The sequence below is a fragment of the Rhipicephalus sanguineus genome, chromosome 3, assembly GCF_013339695.2.
Source record: "Rhipicephalus sanguineus isolate Rsan-2018 chromosome 3, BIME_Rsan_1.4, whole genome shotgun sequence".
NCBI lineage: Eukaryota > Metazoa > Arthropoda > Arachnida > Ixodida > Ixodidae > Rhipicephalus > Rhipicephalus sanguineus.
This window is the reverse complement of record NC_051178.1, coordinates 90,960,673-90,978,187: the sequence shown is the minus strand read 5'-3', so window position 1 is coordinate 90,978,187 and position 17,515 is coordinate 90,960,673. Positions and strand designations below refer to the sequence as shown.

The following is a 17,515-nucleotide window of genomic DNA, read 5'->3' as shown; positions in this document are numbered from 1 at the left end:
TACAAGATGTATCAGCATATACAAACCATCACAACATCATAATTTTAACAAGTGTTTCATTATGTGCACCACCGGCTGTTTTAGTCCCGGTGTTCCTGTATACTCCTTTATTCTGTCTTTCACTGAAATTGACGTGACTTTGTGCATGCAGGTTTCATTATTATCCACAACAACTTAAGCTCCTTAGATCTTTTCTCTATAGAAGCTGCCAGTCAATGTACAGGGACGGTAAAAAGTTTCCAGGCAAATATCGCATATAATCGTATAACAGCGCGACTTGGGAACTTTTGATCACCCCTGCATACACAAAAAAATCCAGTTACATGTAGACAGTGGCAATAGACAGCAATATATCTGAGATACCTTGTGGGATTGCTCAACATACATAATCTGTATTTCTGTGCCATGCAGGAGCAGTGACGTGTCATTCATGATTTCAAGTTTTGTTTATTTCTTTAAAATTTTGTATTTTCAGTCACCAATAAAAACAAGGTGTTTTTAATCGTGACCTGCAAGCAGATGTACAGTCACGCTGAATATGACTTGCAACACGTTGTTCGTACTCAAAGTGGCGCCAACATTGCAAGGCGGCGCTGGCATAGCTAATATTAGTGAAGTAAACAATGTCGCAGTTACTGGTTTGGTTTAAACCAATTTCGCTTTTGCAGGTGTCACCTTTCAGGCTTGGGGCCGCTTCAACAACGGCCACCGCGTTGCAACTCATGTTGAGCGCGACTGCACTTGTGCGCTTATTCAACCATTTCAAACGATGTGAGAGTTTGTTTCCTACGGTATTAATTGTAACGGCAGTTGTGACGTCGCAGTTATTGTACTGCACGCAAATAACCCATATTCTTTTACAATGACGTGCTGTATAACACCACAAGAAAACAAGTACGAACTGCTGATTAACCTTTACGATTATATTTTAATAGTTCGAATACTTCGAAATTCGGAGAAATGACCAGATAATGGGTAGTCCAAGCGACCTGTTAGGTGTCAACTTTTTTGCCCTTGGCCTTGAGCTGTTCCTTCAACGAGATCTTAGACCTCTGGGCCTTTACCGCGGTTGATGGGGCTCTTGTCGCTTCGTGTTGTGGGCCGTTTCCGGAGGGATCTACGTATGGCACGATGGCTGTTACGGACGCCCGTGACTTGTTCAGAGAAGACCTGGAGGTACTACTCCGACTATGTCCGATAGAGGAGGAGCCCGCGGAAGCCGACGATGATTTTTGCGAATTCAACATCTTGGAAGAAGCGCTGGCATTGCTGATGTTGTCTTCGCTTTTCTTTTTTGCGTTGGAAGCCACTTTCGAACTCTCAAAAACGATGGCGGTCACGGTGACGATGAACTGCAAATAGATATGCAGCCTGCATTAAATCGTGGCAAACGTCGAATTCACTGTATGCCTAGACTGCCGCGAAGCACTGCAGGTAGTTTAAAAGGCTAAAAAAGGCTACAAATTGTTTTCGAGCGGTGAGCCTTAACGTGTTGCTACCGCGTGTCCGGAAGGCAGGCATGTTTAGAACAGTAATAGAAAATACTCAAACACCGTACAAAGACCGAATCTGCAGCGTGCAGGGCTAGGGTAACAAAATTATAAACTTAAATGTTTACATAACACAAGAATTATTTTCTTATGGCTTGTCTTCTGTTGTGTCTTTCTTGCCTAACTTGGATGTCGCTACGGCCTAAGGGTTGCGGTCAGGCCCTTAGCCAGGGGGGGGGGGGCAGGGGGCCAGCCCCCCCCCCCCCTGGCTAAGGGCCTGACCGCATTCTGATGACACATTTTATTTTATTTATTTATTTTATTTGTAGATACTGCAATCCCACATGAGGGATTATAGCAGGGTGGGATGTACAATCAGAGGTATTCCTAGGTAAACAAGAACAAAAATAAAAATACGGAAGCAAAGTACAGTTTTCGGAATTACAAAGAAAAGGAAAGACTGAAATACACTGTTCACGAATACATGATCAACCATTGCGACAGAATACAATTCAAAATGTACAGGATAATAAATATACCAGAAACAGTCACATACGTAAGTATTGGAAAAACACGGGTGTTAATTAACACAATTCCAAAAAAAAACCTATATATATATCTATACATATATATATATATATATATATATATATATATATATATATATATATATATATATATATATATATATGCACACATATATGATGCAGTTAGACACGAGGTAAACATTTCAAGTGATGGCTGTAAAACAACGTCATTAGTTAGGTTGTTCCACTCCCTGACTGTTCTCGGGAAAAATGAATGCGTGAAACAATTATTACGTGTTTGAAAGGGCGTAATAGACTATGTCGATGCTTTGTCGGATACCCAGAGGAGAAAGACAATAATGTGCTAGTGTCTATCTTATAACGCTTTTTGATTAGCTGATATAAAAATTTGAGGCGAGAAATTCGGTTTCTTTCAGTTATTGGTGGAAGATTAGCTCTCGCTCGTAGTGCACTAACAGATGTGCGACCATAACTATTGTATATAAAACGGGCTGCCTTTCTTTGTATCTTTTTAATCTTGTTTTTGTTAGTCAACGTAAAAGGACCCCTTTTAACGACTGCATAATCTAGAATGGGTAGAACGGTTGATTTGTACGCCAGCAAGCTCACAGTGGGAGTGGAGTGCTTGAGAGCTCTCATAAGAAAGGAAAGTCTTGTGTTAGCACACGCTCCAACGTAATCGATGTGCTTATTCCACGTCAGGTTGTTGGTAATGTAAACACCTAGATACTTGTAGTACTGCACCTCAGCAAGGAATATATTGTTACAACAATATTGGTACAAGAGGGGCTCTTTTTTGTGTGAAATGCGCATAAATACGGTTTTTTCAAAGTTTATGGGCATCTGCCACGTGTCGCACCAAGATTGAACTTTTTGAAATGCGGCATTTAACTTTATTTGGTCATAAGGGTTTTCTACCTTGGAGTAAATAACGCAGTCATCTGCATAGAGTTTTATGTTAACGGGTACGTCATTCACAATGTCATTGATATATAAAAGAAAAAGAAGCGGTCCAAGTACCGATCCCTGGGGGACGCCAGATTCCACAGAAACCCTCTCTGAGCATCTATCTTTAAATACAACAAATTTCTGCCGGCTATGAAGGTAAGATAAACTCCATTTAGTTAACTGCTTGTTTTTGAGCATGTTGTCTAGTTTGAAAATTAATTTTTTGTGAGTAACCTTATCAAATGCCTTTGAAAAATCCATAAAAATTGCATCAGTCTGCACACCTTTATTAATTGCCAATGCGAAATCGTGAACTGTCTGAACTAATTGGGTACAAGTAGAATAAGCTTTTCTGAATCCATGTTGGGACTGGGATAGGGCATTATGAGCAGTTAGAAATTCCGAAATATGATTCTGAACTATATGCTCGAGCAACTTACAAACTGTTGACCATAGTGATATTGGCCTATAATTGCTAATTTCATCTTTCTTTCCCTTTTTGTGAAGTGGTTTCACTTTGGCTGTCCTCCAATCGATTGGCACCTGTCCTTCTTTCAGCGATTTTGTAAAAATTGCTGCGTGTTTTATTTTAAAAAAAATAATGAAAATAGGCGTTTTTTCTCAAATAGTCAAGGTTTTCAGCAAGTGCCCCCCCCCCCCCCCGAAAAAAATTCCTGGCTATGGGCCTGGTTACGGTGCTCGGCTGCTGACTGTAAGGACGCGAGTTCGTTACCGGCAGCGGCGGCCAAACTTTGGTGGAGGAGGAATGTTACAGGCTCGCGTACTGCGCGATTAGTGCATGTTCAATATCTCCACGTGGTCTAAATTATATGGAGCCCTATACTTCACTGTCTCTCATAGCTTTAGTTGCTTTGTGACGTCAACGCTTATAAATCAGCCAACCAACCAAAATTCTCGGCTAACGGAATGCTTCACTTTGGTGTGAAAACTTCTTTGTTTTCTTGGCATGAGCACGGTGCATTTTGGAGTGAAATATTCTGGCCGTACTTTGATCGCGTGAGGTTCTTTGTGCGTCCCTAAATGTAAGTTCGCGGGTGGTTATGAATTCCGCGCCCTTCCAAACTCGGCTGCCATTACGAAGAATCAAACTCACCTCCTCCTTTTCGACAGCTCAACAGCTTAATCAGTAAGCTATAGCGCGTAAAACGATAGTAGATACCAGAAGTGCACTTACGGTGAACAGCTTCTCCCACGCTACGACAGCGTCAGGCGTCATGAGCTTGCTGACCTTGGCATGCAACACATCCATGATGGCTTTGGTCATTATGCGGAAGTGCATCGGTGTGACGCCCAGGTGAGGCTTGTGCACCTGAGCGTTCTTGCGGATGAGTGCCTCCAGCAGCTCGACGTCGTCGCAGTTCTCGACCATGGAGGTGAGCTGGTAGCCGACGGCGCACGCGTGTATCCTGAAGGACATGTCCGTGGGCAGCGACTTGGCGGGTTTGCCGCGGAAGTGTTGGAACAGGTGTATGGCGTCCGGCTGCTTGGCGAAGAACCCCTGCAAGATGAGCACGCCGTAGTCGCGGTTGTTGTCGCAGAGGCTCCGCCAGGTCTTTTTCAGCAGCCGATTCTCTGTCGGAGTCAGGCCCGTGCGTGGGTTCATTGTTTCCTTCGAGATGCGGTGGCCCATAGTCTCGAAAGGATGCCTCTTCTTCTTCTGCTTCGTTTCCTGGCTCCTGGTTGGTGATGATGATTGTCATTTTCATCACTAGCGGGAAGCAGCGGCTACCGTTGATTGGGCACGGGGTGGGTGGAATTTTAAACGAGTAACCTTGAGCACGAAACAAGTTTAATCGTTTATTTTTGACATTCCGTTGCGCTCTGGCTAAGTACGAATAAAAAAAAAAGTACGAATAGTGAACAAACATAGGGGGCTGTAGATAAAAATATGAAAGTAGCTTTAATAAGTTCAATATGCTGTTTGTAATACTAATTTGTCAACCCTGCTTAGGTAAAACGAGAAATAAATACAAATGAATAAAAATAACACCAAAACTAATAATCGGGTTGATATACTCGAAGAAATAGCTACAGGTACCAAAGAACACAACAAATATCTATTCACAAAATGCAAAGAGTTCGAGCTGCCTCTTTCGGTACTGTTTCAAATAGCCCATTATTACTATTCGGATGATTTCGACAATGCCTTGAATTATAAACTCTATCATCGGCGTGCGGCGACACCCAATGTGCGTATGCAGATTCCTCTTTCCCTTAGGCTTATGTAAGACTTGGGCTTCACGTACGGAATATATTCTAACCAAAAGGTGAGGCATCGACAACACTTAATGCGGCTGCGAAATATGTCAATCCGAACAAAGGGCACCGAAGGTGGTCATGCTGACTCCAGCGCTGCCTTCAGCAGAGTGTACTGAGAAAGAATTCCCATCATTCAATTGCGTGTATCATTTAAAACGACAAAAAAAAGCTTACTTCTCGTCGAGTACGCCCCGTTGACCAGCAGATACCTAAGCAGGTAGGTGCCATAGAAGATGCAGATGCTGATTTCCATGTGTGAACTAGAGCCGACCTTTTTAGCGCTCCTGCCCAGAAAACTCGTTGATTTTTCAACATTGTTACGTCTATGAAAGCGTTTATTCATACGCTATGTAACAGGTTGACTCGAAGGCTTTGAGCAAGCGCGCAACGAAGTCCTTCATTCACTAGGCGAACGTCCTCTTCTTCCATCCAGTATTCTCTGTCAGACAACAGATGGATGAACAAGGCCAAACTCCGCGCGTCTCCAACATTTCGCTCTGCGCAGACGAAGCCCACACGGTGAGTCGAACAGTATCTCTCTCGCAAGAAAGAGAGAGGGAAGTTTATTATGAGAGAAAAGCTGCGAGGTTCGCCTGAATATATTTATCTGACCTGCTACGCAGCGTTAGGAAAGGGAAGGGAGTGGAAAAGAGAGACAAGGTTTTGATGATGATGATAAAGGTGGCGATGAAACAAAACTTTGAGTGCCCGAAAACTATTTAGAGTCTTTTGTCTAGTTCTGTCTCGCTCAAAAACTTGTTCAGAGCTTTGAAAATATTTCGCTGATGACGACGTGTAGGAGACAAAAGAACTTTTTCCGATACTTGTTGCTTGACAGTTTCACCCGAGTTTGGCGAAACTCGGAAGCTTTCCGAGCTCAGGCGACACCCCCGTTTGAACGAGCTAACACTACGAAAAGGTCAAATTCATCCCTCAGCACGCTTTGGGTTCCATTAGTTACGATGCAACGCGGTGTCACGTCAAGGGTGGTCGACTAAGTTGGGTGGTGTCTTTAAACCAGCGGAATCTTCTTTCATTTTTTTGTCGTTACTCTGAGTGCAGAAGTGCACCCATGCAAGAAAAGTGTCAGAAACATTTTTTTAACAATGTTGTTCACAGGTACAGGCTGTTTAAATTCATTTTCAAGCATTTAATGTCCGCACCAAGTATCCTTTAGAATAGTCAGCACCGCGACCAGAGCTAATCGCCGAGGCAATGTGTGTGATCATCGCGGTCGGCCTGTACATTTTAGCGCGTTGCTCAGCCGGCGCGCGCCCTCTTCGTCCTCTTATTCATCGTCTTCTCGCTCACCGAGCACGTACGCCCGGCTGATTAGCTATGGCTGCGCGAGACAGAGATTCCGATACTTAAGCTGAAATTAGCTGATATAAATGCTTGTCCACACAGCGGCTCTAGTAACGCTGGTACCCCCACGATGGCGTCGGTCAACTCGTCTACTCGCAGGCCTAGACAAATTTGCCCTCGAAAACTTACGAGAACGGAAATCTGGGCGAGTTTGTAAGAATTCATCGTAGAGTATGTAGCGCGAAAATTACGGGGACACAAGAAAGCAACATAAACACGAGACGAGCGCTAACTTCAAACTGAAATGTATTCTCAGAATCCACGCCTATTTACAAACCAGCAGAGATCAAACAGCACATCGTCACCCAAGAACGTACATCGTAATCCACAATGAATAGTATAACAACATCTTGATCTGCTCTTACACCGAGAAGGATACTAGCAAAAAATATAACGCAGCCAAGATAAGCTAAAAATTGAACGCGAGCGATTCAAGTACACGTGCTCAAACTAGAGACTTTTATCGCGCGGAAAGCGTAGGTGCCAGGTTAGCTGTAAGGAACGCTAACTCACAAGGGTGTAGGCTCAAGGAAGGCTGGCTGACACAATCGAGATCGTTCTTTTGAATCAAAAACTCTTCCACGATCTCTCTGGACACCTTATTACGGTTTCGGTACACCACTCTTGTGTCAGTTAAAAGCGGCTGGCAGCCGCACTGCCGACAATGCATCGCGAGATGCGAGTATGGTGAACCTTTGAGAGAGCTGAAATGCTCTCTGAGCCTAATGTTCAAACACCTGCCCCGTCTGGCCAATGTATTTAAGTCCGCATGAAAAAGGAATGCAATAAACAACATTGCAGGTGCAAGAAACAAAACGCATACCGTGCTTAATGGTACAACTAGCCTTTTTGGGGTCCTCTTTACTGCACATGCGCCTCTGCAATCTTGGATAAATGGCACCCACCTTGTTTTTTGCGGTGAAAACAATGTCAACATCATGACGCGACGCCACCTTTTTCACGCGATGAGTTAGCCCATGGATGTATGGTATGACCGCGAAATGTTTTTTGCCTAACGTACGTGCCTTTGGTGCACGCACTGCTCCTGCTTTTACGACCTTTAAGCATTTGAAGCTGGCAGCAGTAATGGCAGCTTCTGGGCACTCAGCTTTCCGAAGCTTGCTAACCCGCCCATTCACACTCTGTGCTATCATACGTTCACAGGATTTCTTCAATACTGAGTGTATGCAGGAAAAAGCGATACCTTGCTTGATAAGCTTTGAATGGGAGGAATTAAAGCTGAGAAGGGCTTTCGCAGAACGAGGCATGTATTGCCAGCATACATGCGAGCCCCCCAACGTTATGCGCAAGTCTAGGAACTCAATTACATTGTCTTTTGGTGTCTCAACCGAGAAACACAAACCTTGGCCATGCTCGTTGAACACCTTAAGCACCTCAACTACCTTTAGGGCGAAATTTGTCACATGAACGAAGATGAGGTACTCATCCACGTACCTAATGATTTTATGGGTCACGCCACAAAGCTGGCTGTTAATGGCTCTGTCCACCTTAGCCGAAAATATCTGACACAGGACCGAAGCCACACGAGACCCTATACACACGCCGGACCGTTGTGCGTACACACCGCCTTCCCAGGAAATCATCGTGGAACGGAGATAAAATGTTAACAACTCTAAGAAACCCTCAGCCGAGACACCACATCTGGTCATAAAGGCTACCTCGTCATTTTCTGCACAAATACAATCTGTATTTGTGCAGTATTATTCAATGCCCCATGTATTATTCAATTCCCCAGGACGCCCTCATGCAGAGCGTAAGAGATTGTATTTGTGCAGAAAATGACGAGGTTTGTGTTTCTCGGTTGAGACACCAAAAGACAATGTAATTGAGTTCCTAGACTTGCGCATAACGTTGGGGGGCTCGCATGTATGCTGGCAATACATGCCTCGTTCTGCGAAAGCCCTTCTCAGCTTTAATTCCTCCCATTCAAAGCTTATCAAGCAAGGTATCGCTTTTTTCCTGCATACACTCAGCATTGAAGAAATCCTGTGAACACATGAGAGCACAGAGTGTGAATGGGCAGGTTAGCAAGCTTCGGAAAGCTGGGTACCCAGAAGCTGCCATTACTGCTGCCAGCTTCAAATGCTTAAAGGTCGTAAAAGCAGGAGCAGTGCGTGCACCAAAGGCACGTACGTTAGGCAAAAAACATTTCGCGGTCATACCATACATCCATGGGCTATCTCATCGCGTGAAAAAGGTGGCGTCGCGTCATGATGTTGACATTGTTTTCACCACAAAAAACAAGGTGGGTGCCATTTGTCCAAGATTGCAGAGGCGCATGTGCAGTAAGAGGACCCCAAAAACGCTAGTTGTACCATTAAGCGCGGTATGCGTTTTCTTTCTTGCACCTGCAATGTTGTTTATTGCATTCCTTTTTCATGCGGACGTAAATACATTGGCCACACGGGCATGTGTTTGAACATTAGGCTCAGAGAGCATTTCAGCTCTCTCAAAGGTTCACCATACTCGCATCTCGCGATGCATTGTCGGCAGTGCGGCTGCCAGCCGCTTTTAACTGACACAACAGTGGTGTACCGAAACCGTAATAAGGTGTCCAGAGAGATCGTGGAAGCATTTTTGATTCAAAAGAACGATCTCGATTGTGTCAGCCAGCCTTCCTTGAGCCTACACCCTTGTGAGGTAGCGTTCCTTACAGCTAACCTGGCACCTACGCTTTCCGCGCGATAAAAGTCTCTAGTTTGAGCACGTGTACTTGAATCGCTCGCGTTCAATTTTTAGCTTATCTTGGCTGCGTTATATTTTTTGCTAGTATCCTTCTCGGTGTAAGAGCAGATCAAGATATTGTTATACTATTCATTGTGGATTACGATGTACGTTCTTGGGTGACGATGTGCTGTTTTGATCTCTGCTGGTTTGTAAATAGGCGTGGATTCTGAGAATACATTTCAGTTTGAAGTTAGCGCTCGTCTCGTGTTTATGTTGCTTTCTTGTGTCCCCGTAATTTTCGCGCTACATGCTCTACGATGCCCTCGAAAGTTGATGGCACCCTTCGATGAGCGAAGGGTCGACCTCGATGCATACTTGCATCGATTCGAAAGGATCGACATTGGGTAAGACTGCGAGAGGAGAGTGGGCAAAGCCTTTGAGCATTTGTCTGGTAGGGGAGGCCTTGAGTGTCTTCGACCGCATGCCGGCACAAGAGTCACTAGATTATACTTTGGTCAAGAAGACTTTATTAGAAAGATTTAGACTTACTGCCGAAGTATTTCGCGAGAAGTTCCGCTCTCGTAAGCCAGATAATTCTGAAACGGGTAAGCTGTCTGTATGCAGCATCACCAAGTAAATTGATCGTTGGATGTAGTTGCCGGATACGGAAAAACGTACGAAGGAGTCCGTGACAGAATAGTGGGTGAGCTGTTGCTAAAGTGTTGCAGTAATAAGCTAGCCGTATTTTTGAAAAAAAAGAAGCTGTGCACGGTGGAGGAGATTGCCAAGCAGGCAGATCAGTTCATGGAGGCACAAAAGATAAAGAATCTAGGAAAGGGGAACTGTGACAACCCTATGGCAGCAGAGGGAAAGGATAGGAGTCGGCCTCCCCTAAGTAAACCAACAGCACAAGCGCTGTGTTTCTTATATAACCGGCCTGGACATATAGCTATGAATTGCCGTACAAGAAGTAGTCACAACGAAACACCAGTGACCTGTCCACTGTGCCAGAGATAGGGACAAGCGACTGATGAATGATGACTAAGACGGTAGAAAAAACGGCATGTGTAATGAGATCTAGAGAAAAGGGACAAAAAGGACAATACATGCCGGTGGAAGAAAGACAAGTAGCTCAGTGGTATAGCATCGGACGCGTTATTCAAAGGTCACAGGTTCGTTCCCTCTAGGCGGCAAGTTATCTTTCCGTCCACTTTAGTGTCCTCACATTTATATCCCAATTACTACAAATAACATTTCGTATACTTTTGTTGACATTATTGTCTGTTAGTTCTGAATAATATTGTGTCTACCAAAGGAAACACGAGCCCTTAAAAGCAATCTTCTTTCCTTCATTCATAGCAAGGGTCTCGTTCTGGCAGCCTTGATGCCTTCAGGTAGTATGCAAGGGATTATTATTGGCCAGCTGCCAGCTCGTAAAAAGATCACGCGCTACGTAGCGCCAAAAGACAGAAAAAGAGTGTTCCACACTCGCCGCCATGGCTGCGATAGGCGCTGACTAACACTCCTAGGTTTAAATGCACATATATACCCTATAAAGTCGACGGGGGGATGACCGCCGCCGTAGCTCCGTGGCAGAGCATCGGGCACGTTATTCGAAGGTCGCAGGTTCGGTCCCTGACGGCCGGAAGTTATCTTTTCTCACCACTTTACTTTCTTCACATTTATATCCCAATTATTACAAAGAACATCCGCTATACTTTCCTTGGCATTACTCCCTGTTAGTTCTCATTAATTTTGTGTCTAACCAAGAAAAACGAGCCTTGAAAAAGTAACCTTCTTTCCTTCATTCACAGCGAAGGTCTAGTTCTGGCAGGCTTGATGCGTTCTGGTAGTATGCGAGGGATTATTGGTCAGCTGCCAGCTCGTAAAAAAGATCACGTGCTACATGACGCCAAAAGGCAGAAAATGGGTGTTCCACACTCGCCGCCATGGCTGCGATGGGCGGTGACTAACACTCCTAGGTTTAAATGCACATATGTATCCTATAGAGTGGACGGGGGGATGAGCGCCGCCGCAGCTCAGTGGTAGAGCATCGGGCACGTTATTCGAAGGTCGAAGGTTCGGTTCCTGTCGGCGGCAAGTTATCTTTTCGTCCACTTTACTTTCATCACATTTATATCCCAATTATTACAAATAACATCCTCTATATTTTCCTTGCATTACTGTATGTTAGTTCTCATTATTATTGTGTCTAACAAAGAAAAACGAGCCCTTAAAAAGTAACCTTCTTTCATTCATAGGTGAATTTGTAGTTGTACATGTGTCACAGAAATATTTCAATCAAAGAAGACAAATTCACAGGCATAATGACATATCATTGCAGAGATAATAGGCAAGAAAAGCGCATAATAAATACGCCAGTGACTGCACAGACTGCGCAGAACCGCATAGTGACAATAGAACTGGCTATACTAGTTTAGAGGACTTTTTCTCATAATATGCATATATAATGAGAAATTTGCTACAGCCAACCCTTTCTAAAGTTTTCGGTTGGCTATGAAATGTTTCGATTAACAGGTGAATTCAGTTTTTATAACCATTTCCAGGATAATGAAATAAGTAATTAATTGTTTATTTTAGATGGTGGTAAAATTACTGTTATTATTAGCTCCCATCAAAACTACATTCTCGCACAGGGTAGGTGCACTAGGGCGTCATGCACTTTCAAGCGCACAGACGTTCTACCCTATCGCCCCTGCAGCGGTTCCCACCATCTTGCTGATGCCAATCGCCTTGGCGGCGTCACCAAGAGCGTGCTCCGCTTTCTTCCTCCATTTCTTCAACTTCTTGCCAAGACCGCGCTCGCTCGTGCCATCATCAGCTTCGTCATTTTCATCTTCATTTGCCGCCGGTTCTGTATCTGTTATTTCAACGTCATTGGCATGTCTGTCCAGGCGTAGATGCAGCACGGCCGGTTCTGGGGCATCGTTACTATCCAGCGAACTGCCGACAGCTCGGAAATCAACTGCAAACGAAGTCTGCAGGTTCTGTTCTGCGAAAGTCATGATAATATTTGCAGTAGACGCGTTCATGGCATCATAACGTGAGATATGGCTCTAAATACACAAAGGTGACTATTAATGTAAGACTGTTTATAAAAATGTTGAAGGTGACTTTGTTATGAAGTACGCGGGAAGATTTTCGAAGGTGCCAAATGCCTTGCGACAGGTGACTTAAGCCCAAAACGCGATAGCTAAATTAAAAAAAAAAGCACTTCGCAAGAGTACCGATTAAGGTATTTTGTCTAATGTTGTTATATTATCAGCCAATATTTTCCAAGTTGTTGCGTTTTGTTCTAAAAAATCAGCGGGTTACCAGCAAGTGAAGTTCACACGATCTATTTTTGCCTTCTTGGTGATATACGTAGTCACAAAGGGCACTATACTGAGCCATAGCTTTTATCTAGTTATAAGTATGGGCGAACACAAACTACCTTTCTCACTTTTTTCGACGCTGTGCTCTTTGGCCACTCGGTCGCTGAAAAATAAGACGTAATAAAAGAGTTTTCTTCAGAATATCATCGCTACTAGGCACATAAAATAGGCAAATGATTTCGTACTATAAATTGACCGTTCATATAAGTGCGAAGTATTTATTTCCCTGCGCCGTTAACAAACAGGATAAACGACCTGGTTCAGAGTACTCACAATTTGGAGGCGCCTGTAAAAAAACAAAGACAATAATTTAGAAAATTTTCATAGCAATAACACCGCTTTGAACTGTATAAAATGTCAAAAGATGTACACTTCACTTCAGCAGAATTAACCAGATTTGCCTTAAACTGCAACAATTATTATGGTGAAAGCATCATATGTCTCATGCGAACATGACGTGCTACAAAATTACGGTGTGAACGACATGACCGAGATCAAGCAGGAGCCGCGTGTTCGGTTTGTTTTTGCTGCGTTGGCGTGAATAAAAATATATAAAAAGCAATGCGGCGTTTGGGTGACATAAATTGAACTGTAAATTCGCCACACTAGATGGCTTCCGCCTTCGAGTCGTCTTGGGCGAATGCTTACGGGACAATGTGATGTTTTCCAGAAAAAAAAATGATACGCTTACTACAACAAAACACGGATTTCTAAATGATTTCAGGCTCACATCTGTTCACTCCTCTCTAAAGCTTTCTGTTGCAATAATGAAATTCTTACTTTCGGCCCGCGAAGAGCCAAATAAAAAAGAGCTTTGTAAATAGCGCAACCCCCGATGGCTGCAGCTGAAAACCTGAAACATTCTTTAAAAATAACAGCGTATCTGCGAGTTTGCGCTGTTCTGAAGGAAAAAAAAGTTAACTGTGTGACTAACGTAGACTTGTAATTGTGTTAGAGCGAAGGAAAAAGACAGACAAAGCTCAGAATACGGAACCTCATTTCTCATCCCTGTAATGAGTATTAAGTCCAGGGTCCAGGGAAAGAGATACTGTATTGCATCTGCCTTTGATAATCAAATTCCTGAATGCTACCACAGCTAAACCCTATACGTCCCGATGGGCATGTCATGTTCGTACGCAAACACAGCCGCGCGCACTACGAGACCCGCCCCATGCGTCAGATGGCCGCTACATGCGACGCAGCCGGGGCGTGTGTTCAGTGGAACAAAAAGAAAATTCATAAAGAGAGCCTGCGCGCCGCTTTCGCCACATGCGTCATCCTAGAGATCGCAATTGAACAAGCTGCACTTTCCGGAACTGTCAGTTGCAACATAATAAACGGGAAGTCAAGGAAATACTCTTTTGTTCGCAGATGAACATCTCACCAGGCAAATGATTCACGCTGTCAGTGACATGCCGGGGCCACATGTGGTGATGTCTCCCTGACAGAGCCGCAAAGATTCACTTGTAGCGTTCGCCACAAGAGCTCACCGCGAGTGTGCTAAAGTGCATTTCGCTTGTCTCTAGTCAACACTTCGCACGTGCACGATGTAGCGGCAAAAGCCAAGTCACAGGCCGTCCCAACGTCTTTTTCTAATAATTAGGCACATTGCTCACGGATTGAACTGCGACAAGTTTGACCATAGGTTTGCAGGTTCTTTCGTTTGGACCTCTTTCAATACGTGTGATATCGGCCTAATTTAGACTCGTGTACTCATATCAGACCATAAATTGCTGTTAGTGACCAGATTTCTCGTCATATAATAATAAGTGATGGGGTTTTACGTCCGATTCTAAGGGACGTCTTAGTGGAGGGCTCCGGAAATTTCGACCACCTGGTCTGTTTCAAACGTGCACCTAAATCTAAGTACACGGTCCTCTAACATTGCGCCTCCATCAAAAGGCAACCACCGCTGCCTGGAATTGATCTCGCGAACCTCGGGTCAGCCCTCGAGCACCATAACCACTAAACCGCTGCGGAGGGTCTTTTCTAGTGACATGAAACGCTTCCTCAAGCAATCGCCAATACAAATTTTTATACTGAAATGTTTAGTGTCTCGTGTGAATACCTGAGCACTGTAAAAGCCCACATGAATGTCCCCATGCGATCATCATGTGCTTCCTTATGTGATCGATTTCAAGCTATCTTACAACTGGTAGCCCTTATAAGTTGTAGTTAACAGCTTCGCTGTCCAACCACCTTCACAACGCGGATTGGAGACTTTTTTTGCTGTTACTGTGGCTATGGTGAATTCACAGCTCATGGAAAATTATTCAGAGTGCACTTACATGCGGCTGCCAGAATTGCGATGAATATAGTAGCTTGAAAAGTTTGCATGGTATAGATCCTGCAAAAATAAACAGCCGAATTTTGAGGAAATATTTATTGTCATCCAAAGAGGTGCGTAGCCATGGAAAGATTCGTTGCTCTTTTAAGTAAATGACTTGCACATTCACTACTATCATTTTCGACGCTGAACAGAAAAGCGTCTTTTAAAATCGCTTAGAGTTACATATAAGAGGTCGACCTTCTTCTTTAATGCCGTTTTTAGCGTCAATCAAGAAAAACTATGCCTAATAGCAGTGACAAATGCTACAAGACATCGGTTATACCATCCACTAATATCAGCAGTAAAGCTAGCGATTGACTGATTTCGACCGGTACATCGTACAAGGACAACATGCCGATAGTCTGCTAACACGAAGCAAAATGAAGAAGCCCATAAAAATTCGACATTTATACTGAAGAATACGCTAGAGCATCGACCTCACAACACAGTAACAGTTGATAGGCTTCGCCTGGCCAACTAATCAAGTTCTCAGGTACTGGGAATACTAATGCCGCTTAAGCGCTCTTAGTGAACTGTCGGCTGCTCTACGAAATTATGTACAAACTCGACAAGAGAATGAAGTGCCCAATCTCAAGCTGTCTGACGTCAGCTCTGTCGCTCTTGCTGCCTGGCCTGTTTGTGAATAACATTCGCTGTAGCCATCGCAATGCATTGTCGGAAAGGCTTGACATCTACAAAAAAAAGAATAACTCGGCATGCCGAGTGAGTGAACATGTGGCTTGACGTTGTACTTGAAATGCTGCACGTGCGTTATTTAACGCAGCTGAGCAATCTACCACATGCTTCATCAAGCGAACGCATCAGATGGCTAGGAATTTGTCGACGATAATGCGTCATATAGTTTCCCAGCCTCGATTGACCGACTTAACTATAAAACCATCATAGGAAAGTGTAAGCGACCAAGACCTACTGTACGCTTTTCCGGAAGTTATTACATCGTCTCAATTGTATTGTACATATCAGCCAAATAGAAAATAAAAGCAATTAATGAACTTCCTTGAAGGTTTTATATCTCTTAAAGTAGTGAACCAGTACAGTGTCTGATTACTTACAGTCGTAATAGGGTTAAAAGCCAGTATTTGAAGCAAGGTGCACATCAGGTGTTAAATTAAGCGGCAAAAATAATGTAAGACTGCTGAACCATGCACGTGATGTAGCATAGATTTCTTAACGACGTCATATTGTGTCGAGGCCATATTGGGTCTGTTGGTTTATAGCATCAAATGTGCCGTTATGAATTAAATAGATTAAATCTTTCGCGCTTTCAATTACCGCTTAGCGGCCAAGAAAAAAAAAGGGCTTTAAGAATTTGTTTATTACGCGTGAAAAACGCTTTTTAACGTCTACGTCAGTCATTCAGTCATCTTAACAGCTATAAGGAAGGCTAACACAATAAAAGAGACACATAAATGTTCTGACACATGCAACGAGATCGGATGTGTGTAGCTTAAGCTTCGCCGTACATCTGCTCCCGCTCACCGCGTCACCTCAAGATCGTCAGCGGCATTATGTTTGACCATCAAGAACTCACCATTGGGTACACCTGGATGCGTCTCCGTATTCTATGGGACTTTTTTTTTTCATCGGCTCCAGAAGACACAAAGTGGGCGCTGGCCTAAAGGTGCCCGACGTTTGTCACAGAGAGCACGGCCAGCGGCACCGCCCATCGCCAATATGGAGCTCCCATTACGCCGACTACCAGCACGGCCTGCGCACTGCGGACAGCCTCTACGCCACCATATCCCTTATGGACGCGCTGAGCCTCAACGAGCTTACCTCACCGAATGAGGATACGTCCGCCGTACTCCACTCCCTGTCGTCTGCATGTCCGGGGCCGGCAGCCGAGTCCAATGCAAACCGGAAACCGGCGATTTTCCCTCGTCTGTGCCGACGCCAGAAAAAGTTCGGTCAAGCTCGGGCGGTAGCAGTACAAGCAGCCGGTCCTGCAAGCAGTCTGTCCAGCTATATCATCCGCCGGGGCTGCTTTGTCGGAGAACGCCCCCGCTGAGCCTGCAGCTGCGGAATGCGTCACGACGGCCCGAACAGCACATGTGAATGAGTGGCGCCGGTTACGACGTAAGATGCGCCCCCATGCACGGACCTACAAACCATCGCGTGCTGAAAGACGTCTGACCATTCGAAACTTCGCAACGCACCAAATCTGCCGTGCTGTAGAGGTGGCATGCATGTGTCTGCTTTCCTTTGTTAGCACGCCACATGTTGACGCAGCCCATAGCCTACTCCAGATTACGAAACACGCGCTAAGGGAGGCGGGGATGCATGATTTTAACGCTTGCGTAGCAGCCCCTAATGTCACGCTGCTTCGAATCTTTTTGTGATAGATCCAAACACAACACTAAAGCAACTCACCCCGAACTTCTACGTGAGCACGCAGAGAATGGCAGTGCATAATACACGGATGCTTGGCGCTACTGAATCTGTTGTGATGAC

General features: G+C 44.4%; 1 protein-coding gene across 1 annotated transcript; it reads right to left on the bottom strand.

Moving 5' to 3' along the window:
• Positions 1 to 992: 992 nt before the first annotated feature.
• LOC125757847 (uncharacterized) lies at positions 993 to 4,637 on the bottom strand. Its single transcript, XM_049414055.1, has 2 exons — positions 4,182 to 4,637; positions 993 to 1,352 (listed from the first exon to the last, which is right to left on the bottom strand). The coding sequence occupies exons 1-2, from the start codon at positions 4,635 to 4,637 to the stop codon at positions 993 to 995; spliced, it is 816 nt and encodes a 271-aa protein (XP_049270012.1).
• Between the last annotated feature and the right edge of the window lie 12,878 nt (positions 4,638 to 17,515).

What these genes read in the sequence shown, in the direction of transcription:
- LOC125757847 (XM_049414055.1), bottom strand. Translation starts at nt 4,637, where the DNA reads ATGGGCCACCGCATCTCGAAGGAAACAATGAACCCACGCACGGGCCTG. An exon ending in CGTGGGAGAAGCTGTTCACC is followed by an intron (nt 1,353 to 4,181) that starts GTAAGTGCACTT and finishes ATCTATTTGCAG; the next exon opens with TTCATCGTCACCGTGACCGC.